The sequence below is a fragment of the Eleginops maclovinus genome, chromosome 11 (assembly GCF_036324505.1).
Source record: "Eleginops maclovinus isolate JMC-PN-2008 ecotype Puerto Natales chromosome 11, JC_Emac_rtc_rv5, whole genome shotgun sequence".
Classification (NCBI taxonomy): domain Eukaryota; kingdom Metazoa; phylum Chordata; class Actinopteri; order Perciformes; family Eleginopidae; genus Eleginops; species Eleginops maclovinus.
Window position 1 is genome coordinate 17,116,445 of NC_086359.1, and position 19,756 is coordinate 17,136,200.

At 39.6% G+C, this 19,756-nt stretch overlaps 1 protein-coding gene across 13 annotated transcripts in view; it reads right to left on the minus strand.

The window, feature by feature from the left end:
• LOC134871779 (RNA-binding protein Musashi homolog 2) overlaps positions 1-19,756 on the minus strand; it is a 249,768-nt gene that overhangs the window by 169,559 nt on the left and 60,453 nt on the right. For all 13 annotated transcript variants that reach the window (XM_063894679.1, XM_063894680.1, XM_063894673.1 and 10 more), the window contains exon 6: positions 2,666-2,758. In XM_063894679.1, coding sequence (XP_063750749.1) covers positions 2,666-2,758 — 93 coding nt within the window. The remainder of the gene's footprint in view (positions 1-2,665; positions 2,759-19,756) is intronic.

Consider the following 19,756-nt stretch of genomic DNA (forward strand, 5'->3'; position numbering starts at 1 on the left):
CGAAGCACACACACACATAAACAAAGCAAAATAATATCAGGGCTTGTTCCAGGAGAGGCAGAACATTCGCCTTAAGCCGCACTTGCGTGATGATTGATAAGTGCTGCGAAACAGAAATATAAAGATGACTAGCTGCCCTGCAACCACGACGGCTAATGTCCCCCTTGACAAGCACATGTAGACAGACACACTGCAACCAAGATTCTATGGAGGGGAAACTGAATTAATTGGTTTTCCTTCTGCGGATAAGTCTTCAGAGTGGTGTGTGTGTGTGTGTGTGTGTGTGTGTGTGTGTGTGTGTGTGTGTGTGTGTGTGTGTGTGTGTGTGTGTGTGTGTGTGTGTGTGTGTGGTGATAATGCTAGGTTGCAGTGACAGGCAGGTTATTTAATAAATCCAGGGATGTGTTAGGCAGAAAAGAAGGACACGCACAAAACACAGAGAGACTGATTCTTCACTTTGCTCTGTATCGTGTCTGCCACACAGCTCGCAATATCTCCTCTGATTTCCTGTTTGCCGAAGACACTCAAACCTGCTCACACACACACCCCTAATCATGCACCCACATAAATACACTTAATCGTTGACACACTCACGCATGGCGAGAGCAGTACTGCAGAGACATCCAAGCATGCACAAGTAGGCTATAAAAGCACACGCAGAAACATGCACAAGATCCCGCTCAATCAGTCTGATTTGTTTGTTTCCTCCTAAGCATTTGAGGATTCCTCGAGGAGGAAAAAAACTTTGTATAATCAAGTCAATTATGTCATTCAATCAAGTCGAAAATCATTTCGAGCCCTTTCTCAGATCCATTGATTGCAAAGTCGCGCTGGATATCTGCTTGCTGCGTTCTATTGTGCAAATAAGCCATCTTTATTTGGAACGGCGGACCGGGCCGTGGCGAGGTCTTTAAAGCCACTTCTGCAGATAAGGAGCAAAACAAAGTCCTTCACCTTGCTCACTTTCAGTCGAGGAAATAACGCAGGGCTTTTAAGGGGAGAGCTGGTTGCATACTCTCTCTGATCCAAAAATATATATAGTTTCTATTAATCCACAACAGCACTTTTGTCTCCTTCAGGAGGTGGGACATTATGTGCCCATGAAAAAAATCCATCCTCCAGTGAAATTGTTTAAACTCAAGGTCAAGTGCTGATGTTACAGGGACTGCATGAGCTGAAGGTGACCTTGCCTGATGTGGAATACGACATGAGGGAAATGGATCTCTGCTCAGTGTGGGGACATTATCTGTGAAATGCTGCCACTGTATCAAGCCATGTTTGTGTGTGTGCAGGAGCTCAAGAGTGAGTGTGTGTGTCCTTGTGTGCATGTATGCCTCACTCCGCTCAGCTGGGGGTGGTGTTCATGAGAACAGCGTGTAGAAACTGCTGCAGCAGACAGGAACAAACAGCTGAATATGAGTCTCTGCTGAATTAACCGTCTAGGTTTCTTTCCGACAACACCGGGATAATGTTACCACGATATCAAAACTTCCGATCCCTTATTTTTATATTTCATTCCAATGCCATACTATCATATTTGGTTGTTTTTTGCAGAGGGGGGTTTGGTTAAGGCAGTTGCTTTTCATTGCTTGTTTGTGAGGAAAAATGCATGTTGTTGACCAGGCACAGTGGGCAGTGTGAGGCTTTGGCCATATCTGTTGTTGTTTGCTTGTCACAATAGAGATGTATTTGTCTCATTGTCAGGAAAGGAGCCAAACTGCTGCTGCTGGCTTCTTTTAAAGGAGACATATAATGCTCCTTTTCTGGTTCATACTCGTATTTTGGGTTCTAAAACATACTTTGCATGCTTTAATGTTGAAAAAAAAATATTATTTTTTGAACTGTATTCACCTACTGTCTGTTTACTCGTCTGTCCCTTTAAAGGGTCTCCGTGATGCTTTTTATGCTTGTCCCTTTCCTGTAGTGTGTTATATAGGTTTGTGTGGATATAAATGAAAATCCCTGTGTTCCCTCAAGAGGTAGTTCCTCTATCACACACTGCCCTGCCTGAAACGCCTCCATTGTTTACTCCAGGTGACATCACTATGTAAGATTGTGCTTCTATTGGCTAGCGCTCCAACACATTGTAAGTGATAGGGTAAATGGCTGTACATCTCTAAGCAGTTGACCAATCCATAGCTGGCCAGCTAACCAATCAGAGCATACTGGGCAATGGTATCAGACAAAGGGTGAAAAGAGGTGCTGCAGATCAGGCGGTATGAGAAACACAAAGAGCTTTTTGAACATTAAAGCATGTCACAGAAGAGGCACAAAATACAAGTATGAACCTAAAAATGAAAAAGGAGCTTAAAAGGGCCCCTTTCAAAAACCACTCAGGAAAAGGCCCAGTTTGAAAAAAATACAGTGTGTTGCATCTTTGCAATGGTCGTTCTTGAGCATTGAGTCGAAGTAATTAAGATAAAGAAGGAGACATACCCAAATGTTTACACACTAGCACTGGAAATAATACTATATATGTCCCTTTGAGGCTCAAATTCCTGATAGCTGGCCATGTAGTCTGAACCAAAATGTCACCATGACGGTGGGCACAGATCGTGTAATTATCAGGTTAGCATATGTCACTCTTAATGATGATATAAATGTCATGTGTACATTGCACTTGAGTCAAAGAGAGCTGAAATGTATAATAATGCAACTGTCTTACCTTCCCGAACTGTTCAAAATACTGCTTCACATCTTCCACTACTGTATTGGCTGACAAGCCACCCACAAATATTTTCTTTGTTCTTGTGACCATCTGGAACAAAAAAGGGCGAGAGGAGAGGATTAGCAATGAGGCTTCAGGAAACATACTCTTGGTTGCACACAGCAGTTCTGTGAAATTCCCGTCACTGTGACATTTCCAATGGAGGCTCAAAGCAAAACAGAACGTCACAGAATTTAAGACTTTAAAGACTTTCTTTTTCAATCTTAGCAACACTTAAAAAAGGAGGAAATAATTTATGGACTTCCAAAAAAAACCAAACAATTAATGAGTGCTGGAAGATGGAATCAGAGTGCATTAAAGCCTCATTTAGTTTCAAACAGCAAGAATATTAAGGATTATTACCCACGGCATCAAAAAGGGCACGAACATCTGCTGCTGAGAGTACATGCTAAATTTAGTAGGACAATTTCTCAGGGAAATACAGTAACACTTCAACACTGCTGTCAGTGTAAAATCTGTGAGGCACTATTTCTTTTTTGCACACGATTAAAAATTAAGCTGAACTAATGAAATGGTAGCAACATTTATTTTTCCTAAAGTCAGACCTCTGAAAGCGGATTTGCACCGGGTGAGGTAAGGGTGCAGTAATTTTCTTAACTGATGGTCTGGGATCGAATTTATAAATCTCTGAAGATAATCAACACTCAATGTTTGCACACATACAAATGAGGAAATGCAAGTATGCCAAAACATACTCTGAAAAAAAACAAAAAACTGGTGTATGCCTGCCAGTGTGCAGTTTTATTTATAAATCCCATATCAACTTGGAAATGTCCATGCAGTCCTAGCGTTGATGATGCGTTATTTTGAGCTCAGTATGTATATGTTTACAGCAATCAGGCTGATTACTTGCCAAAATGGCATCACGACAATCAGTGGTATCACGCACCCTGGGATATCAGTAAATAAATAATAAGGATATGGAATGTAATGATCGTTTGTGCAATTCCAGGCAAATTTATACATTGTACAACTCTACCATGGGAGAGGATTGAAGGACAAGACCCGGAAATACCTTTTACAATCAGCAATTACTGTCTTACTGTCTCCGTTTAAATCCATGCTACAGAATTTACGGTAGCATTCACGAACAGTTTGTTATTCATTTATTAATTAGGTTGTGAACACTTTATAAATCATTAATGAGCATTTATAAGACAAGAGATAAACAGGGCAACTGTGGCTGGTTGCTTGCCAAATAGTGAGCCCACATTTATCTGTACTGCTAAGCCTTATATTGGCTACTTAGCTTATAGATGCCAAGAAACATCAAGATGGATGGGGGGAGAATCAACTCAGTGAACAACATATACCAAGATGTTGGCTGATGAAGGAGACAAAGTAAGAAGAAGAAGAATCGGAGGATGAAACCCTCTTTATTGTCACATTGCTTTGCTCAAGGGCACCACAGCAGGGCCCAGGAGGTGAACTGGGACCTCTCCAAATAGCAGTCCACTTTCCATATTTCAAGTCTGTTTGGGGACTTGAAACGGCGACCCTACGATTCCCAGTCCAAGCCCCTACTGACTGAGCCACTGCTGGAGTAAGAAAGCTAGGTAACCAATATAAGGCTTAGTCATCTTGTCAAATAGTGAGCCCACATTTATCTGTACTGCTAAGCCTTACAGTATATTGGCTGCTTAGCTTACAGATGCCAAGAACTATCAAGATGGATGTATCTGTGTTGATGTATGAAAACTATGTTATAAATGGTTTATAAATGGTTCTTAATGACATAATAAAGTGTTTACAGCCTAATTATAAACCCTTTATGAATCCTTTATAAGGGTAGCCTTATTCTAAAATAGTACCGAATGTACTGATGTTACATGGCACATAATGATCACTGCTCTGTAATCTTAGTGACAAACAAAAAAGAAGCATAAAAAGGCAGCAGAGAAAGTCACAGCTCTTATTTCAGTTGGCTGGCAAGAATGAGAATCAAGAAGAAATAAATGGCCGGGGCAGGATAAACATACTCCAGAGATGCACAGCAAACTATAAAAGAACGTTGAAAGAGTCTACCTTGATCAAAATGCTGACCGAAACACTTTCAATCTATGAAAGAGGCTTAACGCTGAGAAAAAAGAAGCTACATTCAGCTCAAGCTGAAGTAACCATATGTCAAGTGCTTTCCAGGTGCACACAGTCTCACAGGCACAGCGCCTGCACATATGCACACAGCCTCCCACACACGGGCCGGATTCTTGCTTCTGTGATTTTCTATGTTTTTCTCATTATATTATATTGTTTTACCAGGAAATTCAATTAGGACAAAAAAAGAAATATACTAACACATTCTAGTGTTCTATATTTATTCAGTAGTTTGAATTTATAACTGCAATTTCACAGAGAGGCGCTCAGCACGTACTTCAGGGCTAAATTGCTCGCAATATGTGGAAAAGTGCAATATGAACACTGAATCACAAAAGGAGACAGACAGAGTTTCTTCAAGAAATGCGTACAAATATAAGCATGGATCTTTCATTACACTGGAAATGTGAAGTGGGCCAAAGGTTGAATGTGCAGATACAGTATTTACGGTAATTAGCAATGGCATTCAGGATTAAAAAAACACCTCTGACAATCAATAAACTGCAGGTGGAAATGTCATTACAAACAATATACTGAGTAACACACACTGGGAATATAGTAGGACTTCTAATAAGTCATATTTGACACGCTAACTGGTAGCCCAATTGGGAATGGTCATGGTATTGGTAACCATGGTAATGATCACCTCAAATCACAGCTGTTAAAGCCCACTTGAGGCAGACAGAGCCCGGCTTTGATGGAGGAGAGCTGTGACAAGTGTGTCAGGCTGGGTCTGAGATGCTGTAAAATGGGAAGTGTCCAGAAAAAAAAACAGTTTTTTTGTTACGATTACGAATGTCAGTTTTGGTTTAGCTTGCCCTTGATGTATCAACGGTACATTTTTGAACAAATAAAGGTAAAATGACACGAAAACAAGAGCCCAATCCATTTGCATTTTGAAGAGCACTGGGTTTATTCACAGGTGGTGAAATGTCAGTGATGTTGTGTTGCCTTCTATATTATGTTCTGTAAGATATTCTGAAGTCTATTGCGCCATATCAGTCAGGATAGTCCTCAGATTGATTGGACTGTTATCAGCTGATATTCGTTTTAAATAATTTGATCGGAGGTCTTTTGAAGGACGACCAAAGGATGCTTGAATTTTGAGTTGAAACATTTTAAATACTCATTTGCCTGCGCTCTCTCCTGCTCTTTAATGCGTTTTGAGGGCTGCACCGCTGGACACACAAGCTCCGCAGCAACGGGCCTTGTGCATGTGTATGTACGTTAGTTTGTGAGGGTTCACCAGATACAGTGCAAAATATCTTAATATCCAGATAGATCAAACAATGAACCTATAGAGGGTATGCTTTTTTTGTGGTCAATTCTTGAGACCCATAGTTATGATGATATTCTTTTGAACCTACATAAGTTGACTAAGTTGCTTCCATTTTTCCTAAATCCAACACTATTTCCTGCTGTGTATAATGAGCATTACAGGCTCTCAGTGAAGATTATGGACGATTATGCTGGTCCTACTTTGAAATGTTTGACAGAAACTGGTGGAAATACATGATTTCATCAGACCGGTTTAGGGTTATACACTGGCCAAGACCCAGAAGCTGCACCATTTACTGCCCCCCCCTCTTCCTCCTCCCCTTCCCAACATCATGCCTCAGGCCACAGAGGTTATCAGCCTTGGATGCCGCCTCCGGCACCCCCAAGCCAGGCAGCTGCTGATAAAATAGCTGTGAGATTATTTGTCATCACTCCCTTTTATCATTGCCAATCTAGGTAAGAATAAAAAAAAATAAATGTTCATCTCTGCTTGCCTCTCCACATCAGCTGTTTGTCTTGCTTCCCTTCTGGGCCACCCAGTCCCTGGCCATTTTCGGCGTTGTTCCATCAGGCTAGAACCAGTCAAGTTTTCAGCCCCTGTCTTTATACTTTGACATGTCCGCCCAATGGCTGATGGGATTGCTTGAGCCATGGTACAACACAATTACCTTCTCTATGTTTCTTTCCATGGTGACAGGCAAGCCACAAAGCCTTATATCGGGTCCCTTTATGGTTATGGTTAGACCATCTGGTGCGAAGGCTTTACTAAAGTGTTCCTCAAACAAAATAAAGTTTTAATGTGATTTAACGAACACAAAATATGAAAGCTATTCCCTGATTACTTGAATGGACTGCGGTTATTCTTATTTTTTGGCTTCATCACAACGATCGTTGAAAGAAATGACTTTGGAATAGAATTTAAATTGACACAGATCATTTCACATTTTATCAAATGCATCTTCTTATTATTACAACGACTTCCAACATTAGTTCTGATTATTCAAGCTCTGGTTTAGCTTTAAAAATCTTTTATGACAAGATTTCAATTCAAGCTGACAGATTTAAAAATGGACCACTCTTCAACCCAGTTTTTCCTTTAACCCAATTTCCAACATTCAGTTATTTTTGCACACCCCTAAGAGACAGCAAGAAGAGTTATGAGTGCACATGATTGAGAGTGCATGTGCTCACACATGAGTGGGTTTCTAATATCTTGAGGGTGGGATGCTGTGCGCGCAACAATTACTGCCCTAGTGCATTACCATGGCAGGAGAAGCCGAGCAGCAGATACAAAGAGAAGCAGGAAAAAAATGTAAAAAGCATCTGCTGTACTCTTACTGACACCTGTTGTCATTTCTAACAAGGACAGGCTGAACAAAACGACAAAACATACACCCCCGTAAAAAAAGCATATTTTTTGTGATGTCATAGAGAAAATTGTCACTTAAAGGAGACATATGATGCCTATTTACAAGTTCCTTATTGTATTTGCGGTTTCTACTAGGACATGTTGTTCTGCTTTAATGCTTAAAATAACACCTTACTTTTCTTATACTGTCTGTATGTAGTTGTATTCACCCTACGCCTGGAACGCTCTATTTCAGCGCCCCCTGTCTCTTTAAGGAACCTCACAAAAAAAACTCTGCTCTGATTGGTCAGTGTCTTAGGGATTTGTATATACCCAAATACAGTGTCAATATGTGTTTCCCTACATTAAAGAAATATGTTTAAAAAGTTATGTCATAAGTTAAAAAATATTAAGGTTACAAAACATATTCCATGTTTTAACCCTAACCCCTCATCGAAGAATGCATTTATATGAATACAGTCTTCATTTCTCCATTAATTGAGAGTTTTGATACTTTCACAGATTTTCAAAGCAGCTAGACCTACTTAAAAAAAACTTTAAAAAAGACATCTCGCTTTTTATGATATGGGACCTCAGTGTAAAGATGGAAAGCTCTAAACAAAATAGACATTTCCTGAAGTTTGTTCCTGTCGAGATTCCATTTTAGAAAAATGAACTGGGCATTCAGACCATCACATTCTGATTGCAAATATAAGAGTTAACACAAAACTAGATATTCCTCAACTCTTAATGACTAGCAATCATGATACAGTGCAATTTACATTGCAGAGTTTGAGCTGCCACTTAAACAATGTGTACAGAACATCAGCTACAGTATGTCAGTCCACATGATGAAAATACATTCAGCTCACGTAAATACTGTCACAGAATTCTTAAAATGACTGCTTTGTCCATACACCTCACTTTCTTACTCCTGCAACACACACACACACACACACACACACACACACACACACACACACACACACACACACACACACACACACACACACACACACACACACACACACACACACACACACACACACACACACACACACACACACACACACACACACACACACACACACACACACACACACACAGTTGACATCACAGTGAGTAGCCAGGAATAATGTGAAGCACAAAACTGACAGTAAATCCCCTGAGCTGTTCAAAACTGTTAGAAAAATGAATCATATGAGCATTTATATTTGTAACGTTGTAACTGCATTCTTTAAAACTGTCCACCAAAGAAATATTTACCGTTCTGTCACACCGTGCAATGCTGTGGGGTATGGCAATACCACACCATACTGAAAAACGTTGTTCCAGACATGTTGAAGTCAAATTAAGATGACAAGATAAGGGTTTGTTAAGGCCTTATGTCAGTCCACAGACACGTCAAAGTTATTAGCCAGACTAGTTGAAAAGGTTTTTCCTTATTAACTCTTGATTCATTTCTTAGCATGTTTTCTATTTTTGACAAATCTCCAAAAGGCTGTCTGAGTAGTGACACATGTATTTCTAATCATGTTAATAACAGAATTTTTTTAGCCTTCAATTATTTTTATTACACGACATGTCATCTTTACATTTCTACGTAACTTTAGAGACAAGTTGTGTTTTTATTTGGTATTCATGGACAGAACATGTTTTGCTACCTGCAGTGTGACTTCCATCACCCATATAGCAAATTTGGGACTATTCTTATTCGTTCTTTCAGGAAGGTAATTATCAAAGTCACTCATGACCATGTTGTACCACTTTGGGAGAACTAATAGATTTTCAGATTTGTCTGTGTGTGTGTACATGTCTTTAAATTCACCTCAAGCAATCTTTTATAATACTGAGCTCCTGGTTTGGTTGTGTTTTAAAAGTGTGGGCTGCTTTGTTAGTGCTGGGAAAAGTATAAAAGATAAGCCTGTAGCTAGTATTGCAGGATATATTGGGTTTGTTTTTCTGTACAAATCGTAGGACTTCTACCTGTGGCGGCAAACAAAATTCAAAGAGCCTCTGTGTTGCACCTTCAAAAATCCATTAGTGTTTTGAACATGCATGCAGAACCGACACTGCAAAGACAAGGCGTGAATGTAAACTCCCCAAATGGGATCTGAATACAGCTTGAAAGGATAGAACAAAAATAAGAGCGAAGCAGGCAGTGTAAGGAAAATATGTGTAACATATTTATGCAAATGTGTAAATTCCAGCTCCGATCGCTCTAAGCAGGTTGTTATTTCAATTCCATTGAGATTGGCATGGCAGTGGCAGACAGATGGTAAAAAAGACATTTAACGGTTTTACTGGAAAACTTGTAAACTGAAACCAATTACGCTCAGAGTAGAGTGACAAAACTTAATTATTAGATTATAGATCAACGTCTTCACTTTTTTCTACAGCTCATTTTTCTTGAATTGGTTATTTTCTATTAGCTTAAGCTCTTTTTACATGTAAAAATGTGCATTATCAAATTCAAAAAGATCCCTTAAACAGCATGTCGCAAAATAACCATCAGGGGAGCAAACTTTTGCACATTTTCTTTTTAAATTTTGCGGGATATTTATTCAGCCTGCAGATGTAAATGAGGCCAGCCTCGGCTCACCTCATTTGCATAAAAGTGCCTGTTTTGACGTGTGTTGCACATGTCTGGAAAGCATTGGAGCAAAAAACTAAAGGTTTCTGCTGCTGAACTTGGAATATTGAGTGAAAAAAAGACACTTCCAGAACTGGTAGTGTGTATTCATCCAACAAGAAGGAGGCTATCTGTGAGGAAATAATACCTAAATAGCTAAATGTCCTCTCCTCAGCAAAAAAAACAAGTGATGGAATGAGTTAAGGAAAATAAATGTGGGAGATTTATGTTAAAACTTTTGAATAATACCGGTTTACTTAATAAAAAGCTGTTGCTGGCTGCATAATCATATTACAGTGGACTGGTGCTGCTGTGAGCCATTAAAAGTCAGGAGGCCACAAAGGGAAACAGAAAAGTCAAGCCGTGTAAAAATGATCAGGTTTTGCTGCTCTCCTTTGGTTGTGGGGAACTATGGATAGTAACTTCATAACTCATGTTTTGTTCTTTCTTATGTTGGACTCAGCTTTAGTACAATAAAAACAGGCACAGATGTGTTTGTGTCTGACCTGCGGTGGTCACAGAAAAGATATCACACTTGATTTATATGATAAATAAAGGCTTTCTGGCTTGTTCTAAAAATATCCATATCCGAGTTCTTTTTTTTTAAATGAAGGAAAACTCCTGCTATTTTTTGTATTGTTAGGATGTGTGGTTATACATATAAATGATAAATGATTTATGTCAACCAACCCTAAATGGAAGTTTGAACCCTAAGACCTATTACACACATCCAGCTATGATTAAAAGGTGTAAGCCTTTATCTTAGCCCCCACCTCTAACACAAACAGCTGTAAACACAGAGCCCCAGACAGCCCTCATACCTAAAATATGGGACGGAGAGAAAAAAGCCATCGCACTTTGTTGTATAAACCACGATTGTTATCGTTGTAGAGGGGGGGAATATAATTATTGGCATTCAGATCTCGTTCATAGGGAACCAGAAAGCCCCAGAAATCATCTGTCAATTCAATGTAGTATGATCAAAGCCGCAGACGTGCAGGCACGATGCGTGAACACTAAAAGAGACACACACACACACACACACACACACACACACACACACACACACACACACACACACACACACACACACACACACACACACACACACACACACACACACACACACACACACACACACACACACACACACACACACACACACACACAGTCCAGGTAAACAGTGCCTCTGCTCATTTGCATCACTAGATCTGACTCACAAAGAGAAAACACAGCCGATAAACAACAAACAACAGCGCGATCACTTTTGCTTTGGAGTGCGCACGGCAGAAAACGCGAGCAAAAGAGCGAGATGGGCAAGCAGGATTAGATCATCAGTGAGAAAAAGCTGAGCGATTAGCAGCAGCGTTCTTTGTCCTGCAGCTACAAGTTGAGGATGAGGGGCCGGTCCACTCCCCTGCATGCCCTTTTAAGCGAAAGTGGCCAAATCTCGGCTCTAGTGTGCATAAATAGATCTGTAATTGCTTATTACAATACAATTAGGGCAAAGGAGATGAGAGAAGGAAAGATGCTTAGTGCAAATGTGGAGTGACAGGCCCAAGCAGCCAGACCCAGGATTACAGTAGCACACAGAGAGAAAATGAGTGCGATAAAAGAGGCAGAGAGAAAGACAGGAAGTAGGACTTGGGGGGTTGGGGAAGGGCTGTCAAGCACAGGGCAGAAGCTAATGATAACTCTGGCTTCAACTTGCACAGACGTCTTTGAAGCCCGGCTCTGATCAGAGCTGTGATTGCCACCGCTGCAGGGCCACCACTCCTATATTAACCTACACTAACAGCTATTCAGTGAAAGTCACAGGCCCTTTTGGAAAAAGCGACTTGTGCTCGAGCCGGCCATCTGTGGAATGGCCCTGCGAGACAGCCAAGATGTAAGCGAGGGACGCGCATGCGAGGGGACGCAGTTTGCATATGGCCTTGCTATAACAGTGACAGTCTGCAGCTGAACATGGGGCCGGTTAGAGCTGATTAGCTGCACTTCCCTCCTCAACCCACTACAGTTATGAAGATTGATAGAAGCAGCTTAGAGCTGATTATAGGGCCCCCGAGATGCATGGGCCCATACCCAAACAGCGCGTTCACACTGCATTCACAATGAGCACAGCATGCGATCACTAGGCACAGGCCGGGCATTAGGCAATCGTTACAGCAACAAGAGGCAAATAAGAGAAATGGACAATGCCAGAAGGGCTCTTAAGAGCTTTTTGGGAAATCTGAATATTATGCTAATTAGATTAGATTGCTTGTGGCAAAATCTGGGACGTTTGAGCAAGCACGTTATGAACATTTAACAAATTTCCAAGACAATATATCTTGAACGTGGCTGGATATCAGAAACTCACTCCAGGGTTATGAGACACAGCACGCCCTCTGGTAGCCGTGGAGGACTATTTAGCATGCACAACACTGAACCTAATCTTGTTTTGACTAGAGCAAGTACTTTGAAATACAAAAATAGTGGAAAATCCATTGAGCTCTTTAATAATACGAATATCTAGGTTGTGCTCGTTTCGCACAAAAATAGGACATTTGCGGGTTGAAAAATTCTAAGAAAGAACTAAAAAGTCACTTTATCGTAGTTTAATGTCACCAAAATCAGCTATCAGTTTATAAAAGCCTTTGTTTTTTTGATATAGATGAGACAAGTCAACAGTTTAAACAAAAAAAAAGAAGTTTTTTCTACAATTTCTAAAAAGCCTTTCCTCAGAGGGGATACTCTGGAGTTGTTGTCCACCCGTTCTTAGTGGTGGGAATCACCATGATATGATATCATCCTTGAATGGCAATCACTATACAATATAATTGCTACACTTCTGGTGATATATTTTTGTTTTAACCAACTTCCTGCCAATCTCTGGTGACCTCATCAGCAAAAACAGGTAAACAGTTTCATTTGTTTTTGCAATATTAACAAGTTATATAACACATAAAAAAGCACCTCAACCAGAAAGGAAGGAAAACACCTCGAGGGAAACACCCAATGCATTGCACTGTAAACATAACTTTGGCCTAACAGGGAAGCAGCTCAATAACTCAAAATGACAGAACTTTTATGTGAATAATTTAAACTTCCATGATATTTTTTTCTATGTCAGTCATTTTTCAGTGCCAGTTATTTGTAATTTTATGGACTGAACATGGGGGAAAAGATGTGGACCTCAATGAATTGAGTTGATCATTTAAATACTCTGCTCTGATATACACACTGACAAATTTGGATACTTCCTTCAATGGAGACAGTGGGTTTTAACACCGAAATTTAGAAAGTGTTATTGGTCATTACTGGGCAGACCTGACCGAAGCCTTCCAATGAGGAAATAAAAAGGTAGATTTGAAAAGTTCAAAGAGTGCATTGTATAAGGAAAGCCTTTAAGAAAATTATTTAAAATTAGTGTTTTAAGAATACTTTAAATGTTTTCCTTAATGGATACCAAACGGGAAAACCTGCATTTAAATAAATCATTATTCCACAATGAAAAACAGGAGATGAACAATACACACTGAAGAAACTGAGACCTTGACTTTAATTAATTGTATTACGTCAACAACTTTCACATTACTGTATCAAGTTAGTTGAAAGCAATCATATTAAGTTGAACCATATATGCTTTATTTAAACTTAATAATATTGCTTTCAACTAACCTAATGCAGTGATGTGACATCTTTTGACAAAATAGGTTTTTTTCTTCTTCTATTGGAAATAATCTCTCTGCCTGGGTTCTCTTTGAGTGGCAGCATTTTCAATAAGTTGATGTTCTCTTGCATGACCCTTGACACGAACATCAAATGTTAATTTTTCTAACAAGACCCCGGTCTTAGTACTGACGGTACTAGAGGGGAAAATAAATGGGATTTTAACTTCCAATTACAATAATGGCTTTGTTTGACAGGCCCTCCACACACACACACACACACACACACACACACACACACACACACACACACACACACACACACACACACACACACACACACACACACACACACACACACACACACACACACACACACACACACACACACACACACACACACACACACACACACACACACACACACACAGTAGGGGAAATAAAGCGGCTAATGGTCCTGGAACCAACCTATTTGGAAATGTGGTTATGTGGAATGACATGATAACAAAAGGAGGAACAGATATACAGGAGATGGTAGGGCCATGTTCAGGCAGGAATATCACAGTTTCAAATAACCCAAGTAACCCTAAACCTCCATTTATTTCTTTATTCCACCTAATGTAATGAATCTTTATTTTCGTCAAACTGAACCAACCGAGCAACGGTGGTAAATAACGCAGCACTTGGGCATCAGATCAGTTAGTCGTAGGACAAAAACACAACACAGATTACTTTTTTAATTAATCATTGAGGTGAAAAAAAAAGGGGGGGGGGGGGGAGTGGTGGTATCCATGATGCTACACCGACGGAATTTGACCAATAAAATCGAAGCAATTGCAAAAATGTAATTTTTGAGGAAAATGTCAAAAAGTACACCCTCTGAAGACTCAGATTATACTTCAGACGGACCGTAAACGAATAAAGCACGACAAAAAGCACTAATATCGTAGGGTTGTGGAACATAAATTCATTGCAAATCCATTAAACTCTGGATATTCTTCAATTGAATTGTGGTGGAGTATGGTAACTTCCATTCATATTTCTTTCAAATATTGTTCTACTTCTAATGTTCAATTCAGAAGGCCATGCAATAAAGCTCAACTGGTTACAAAGGGTGTTAAGAGAATGAACACTGATATCCAGAAGGCACAGAACAGCTCCACAAAATATTGACAGGGTTTTTTTCACCATCATTACTGTTACTGTTCAAACTATCGTTTTTTTATTATTATTATTATTTTTTAAATCAAGTCCCTTTCAAACTGAAATGCAACACCTTCTTAGACCAGCATCCTAAATGTGCTTCTATTTCATATTCTCATTATCAGAATATCTTCATGTTTTGAACCATAACAAAAAACAAGCTTTTGAATATGTCACCTTGAGCTCTGGGAAATTGTGAAGAATATTTGTAATACCTCTATCATTTTAGAGATAAAAAAGATGAATTGATTGATGGATGGATCGATTAGTTGGGCTAATAACTGGCAGATGAATCAATAATGAATATAATCGTTAGTCGCAGCCATAATTAATCATGTAACTGGTTTAAGCAGACTTTTACTCAGCAGCGGCGGCATTGTTGTCTGAATATAAATGCAGCCACATATGACTAACTGAATGCAACCTTGTTAATCATTTATAAGTAAAACAAACTCCAGGCAACTGCCAAGATGATGGAAACACAATTCATTCTACTACAAAGTTAATTATGCGGTTCATTGTGTTCCAAAAATAAACGCTAAGTGTGCATCATTATGCATGGCTACCAAGGTCATCAGGCATTCAGTATCTTCAGGAACATGAATACAACTTGCCGTTAGCGGTGTCTTGGGTGTTATACATTTTTCTGTTAGCCTCCAGTGAAAGAATGTCAGTGTTCTTCTCACACCATGGTGTCTGAACTTTTTGTAATTTGCAACGCTGCACTGGCCACTTTGGTCTGTCGGATTTTAACGACCAATCATAATCTGTAATTTTACTTCTGATCTTTTTTCTGCTACATTTACAAGGATCCCAAACACTGCAGTTATTTCATCAAATTCTCTATGTGAATTACACCGACTTTAAAATATGGAAAAATTTGATTCCAAATATTTACAGTTTATAATTTGAGTTTATCTTTGACACTGAGATCCATGAACTATAGTCAAAGGACATAGCGGAAAACCTACTTCAAAATAAAATAAAATGACTAAAATAGCTTAACGTACTAAAAACGTACAGCATGGCGTACTAATCTGCCTAACAACTGGACGCCTTTTATATTTACACTTTTGTGCATATCCTAAAGCTAAATTTCAATATATTTATAGCAGGTAATTAAAAGTGAATGCACACATGCCAACCAATGACGTTCACCCATCAACTCTTGTTTAAATGTGCTCTCAATAAACATAGCTCAAATAAAATGTAAAATAAAATGTAAAATATGCCTCTATATATATATATATATATATATATATATATATATATATATATATATATATATATATATATATATATATATATATATGACAGTAGTGAATAGCATTTTAAGTAACAAAAAATATATATTAATTGTAAACTATTATACCATTATTTGCTCTAACACTACTACGCTCAATATGGGTCCATGACTATTCCAAAAACAGGAAAGATCTCTAGTAGACAGTAAATTATATCAATATTGTCATCACAAATTAATAATGATTTCACATTGACTGAACCTCTACACAAAAGGACGGGAAATCATTGATTTTTAACAGGAAATAATATGTTTTCTGTATCAACAGTCTGCATACATACAGCATCCCCTCCACTTCATTGTTGTGCTCTGTCAACACATTTTTCACCCTGTTTTCAGTCACCGAAGAAGATGGTTGTGGTCCACGTAATTGATGTAATTAATGTTCATCATGTCAAGTGTTTGCTGAACGACTTCTAAACCCCGAGCCTCTCGTCTCCTCTCAGGAGGGGAATTGGGCGAAGCATGAGGCACTCGAGTTTTTTTGTCATGCTTCACAGGAACCTAGAAATGAGTGGAATAATTCTCAGCTCTTAAGCGTGCTCAGGAGAGCTCAGCAGCGGGGCTCGACTAAGTCCTTCTCCATGGCGTGGAAAGCTCCCCGGGAAATCCTGAGCGGCCAGCGTCCAGTTACCTGGACACACAGCTGCCCACCCCACAATACACCATCGTTTAGCGGGAGCCGATGCATGGAAGAGCAAGCACAATGATCCTGACTAGATGTCATGTAAAAGGGGGATGTTTACACTCTGTCGCGCTGTGCCTGTCCGTGTGTGGCGATGCTGCAATGCCTTGTACTGTCCTTGATGCACCTAGGAAGTGCTGATGGGGGGAGAAAAGCTGAGAGGAGGAGAAGTTAAATCTTACTTTGTGCGGCAGAGGATATTTTGTTCTCTCATCTCTGAAATTATATAAACTGCTTGTGGCTAGTGGAGGCCTCAGCTGCGGTGAAAATAGGCCTCAACTGCCTCACTCCCTAACAATCCACTCCACATCACCAAATCTTACATCTCTGCCCCTGAGCGGTGGCAGAAACAAACAAAAACCTCCTGCTCTCCACTCTGTGTCTGTTATTCATTTCCTATGAGGAAGAGGGCCCTCTTAAAATATTCAGCCGCTTTAAAGTGGCATGTCACACTGACCAGGCTATTTTCTTTGATGAGCTCTAGTCCTAATCCTTCAATGATACATCTTCTTCCAACTCCATCTCTCCAGTGAGGTACCCTACGGAATAGTTATTGGTTGAAGGGTCTGCAAGGGGGGAAAAAAAAGGGGGGAATTGCTGGTTTTTCCAAGCAGCTCTTACACATCAGGCGTATAAATTAATCTGTGTGACACTATGGTCAAATGGATTTCTGCACACACACCTATAACATGATGCTGGGCCACAATCTGAGCCCCCAGCCTTGGCTCAGCCCACCTGCCCCACCTACAGTGTAATTCACTCTCTCCAGCTAAAGCCGGGCAGTAGGCCTGACCCCCACCGCTCTGGCCGTCACTTACTGCTGACCTCCAGCGAGGTGCCAATGAAACATGTCCATTGAGTGGTGAGCAGAACAAACTGCCTCACCTGGCCCCTGCTGACAGCTCAGCATTTCAAAAAGCAGTAACGGATCAACACCGGTTGATAGCCACCGTGCCTCTGGCCTGAGATGTGCACTGCAGCAAATGCCTGCACTCAGGAGGAGAGGGGGTTAATTTAATACTAAAACAAGTCAAAATACTGATTTAGGAATCGATCGACAAAAGAACAGAACCAATATTACATAAATAAAATAAAATAAAAATAAGTGCAAATATGGTGACAGAAAAGGTGTTTGCCGTAGTTCCTTTGGACACATTTTGAAATAACCAGCATAATCTGCATTTATGAATCTTACCGTGGATTATTTAAAATCATTTTGAGTAATTTAATTTAATTTAATTTAATTTAATTTAATTTAATAGGACTTTCAATTTTTGCCCGAGACATCAGGTCACTAATCCCATGATCCTTTAGTCGTTGGTCTGGTTTTTTTGGCGAGCATCTCAGTTTACATTTGTCTCCTTACACAGCAGACACAGTGTCTGCCGTAGCTCCGTCCTCCATTTTCCTTCCATCCGTTGCATTCAGGTCAACCAATTGACTCCAAAGTTTGGCTCAACTTTCGTCACCAATCACCCTCTTTTTTTTCTAGTTCTACGCCTCAATTTTATAACAGCTGCCCATCGTTTAAAGGAATCCAATTTCAAAATATTGAAAAATGCCTTTCTGTATTTCTATTTTAATCCAAGTTGAATACAAAAGAAAATAAAGGTTTGTTTTTAGATAATGAGGCTTTAATTGAGATGATTTTTAAAAAGTGTTTTTGCAGACGGACCCTTTCCTCAGTCATTAAAACGTTGCAGCTACAGTGAGAGCTGAGATCCAGTAATATTTAAACAAATGAGAATAAAGCACCAATTTCACAGGGTCATAAAAGCTTATTAGCGCCACTCTGATCTTTCGCTCTTTCGCTACCTTTGCTTCTCCGATTCAGTGAGAAAATTAGTCTTCATGTCCTGCAAATATTTTGACCTTTAGAAAATGGAGCCAGTGCAACTGCAATGCCTCCACAGATGAAACGATTCTTATTTCAGAATACACTGCTCCTCTGTCACCTCTTTCTCTCCCTGTCTGTGCTTTTCTCAGCTGTGCAGTGCGACGTCATTTACATAAGCGCACGTGACGGAGCAGGCAACCGGAGGACCCAGACAGACTCATAACAGTCCGATCTGCATCTGACAGCTCGGTGTCCGTCGGGTTAAACTCCAGCTGTAGTCTGCCGTCTGACTCGGTTTGTACCGACAAAACGGATATCAATAATTCAACCGTGAGAAATAAGAGGTTTGGGGTGTGTGTGTGTCAGATTAGAGTCCATAGCATGAGTCTCACAGTGAAGAAGGGAGATATAGCCCTGGGCCATGTTCCAGATTTGAGGGGGTTCCAGGTGTTATTCGGCACAGTTCTCCAGTTTATCAATCTGGATTAAGGGGGTTTGACTTTTGCTTCTCTCACGAGTAAAATAAAATCATGCAAAATCACCAAAATGACACTACTTTTAAACACTGTAAAGGAGTTCTGATTCAATAAGTATTGTGTGATAATGGGATATACAAAAAAAAATCATTTGATTGATGGCTTGGATTTATACTTGATTTTGATTGGTCAATTTGGACATTAAGCGTAAAGCTCTTCCTTGAAAGCAGACCATTGCTAAGGATAGCAGACCGTTGCTAAGGATAGCAGACTGTTGCTAAGGACGCTCTGATCAAGAGATAAGATAAGATAAGAATTACTTTATTAATCCCAAACTGGGAATGTTTTTGTGTTGCAGCAGCATAATACAATATGAGGCATAACAATTCATTACAAATAAAAAATGTAAAAAAAATAATACTAAAGTGTAGACACCTCAAAGAACAAATGCAAATAAAAAATAAAATAACTGGCATTAGAGAAAAGATATATACATATATATATAAATATATACATACACAT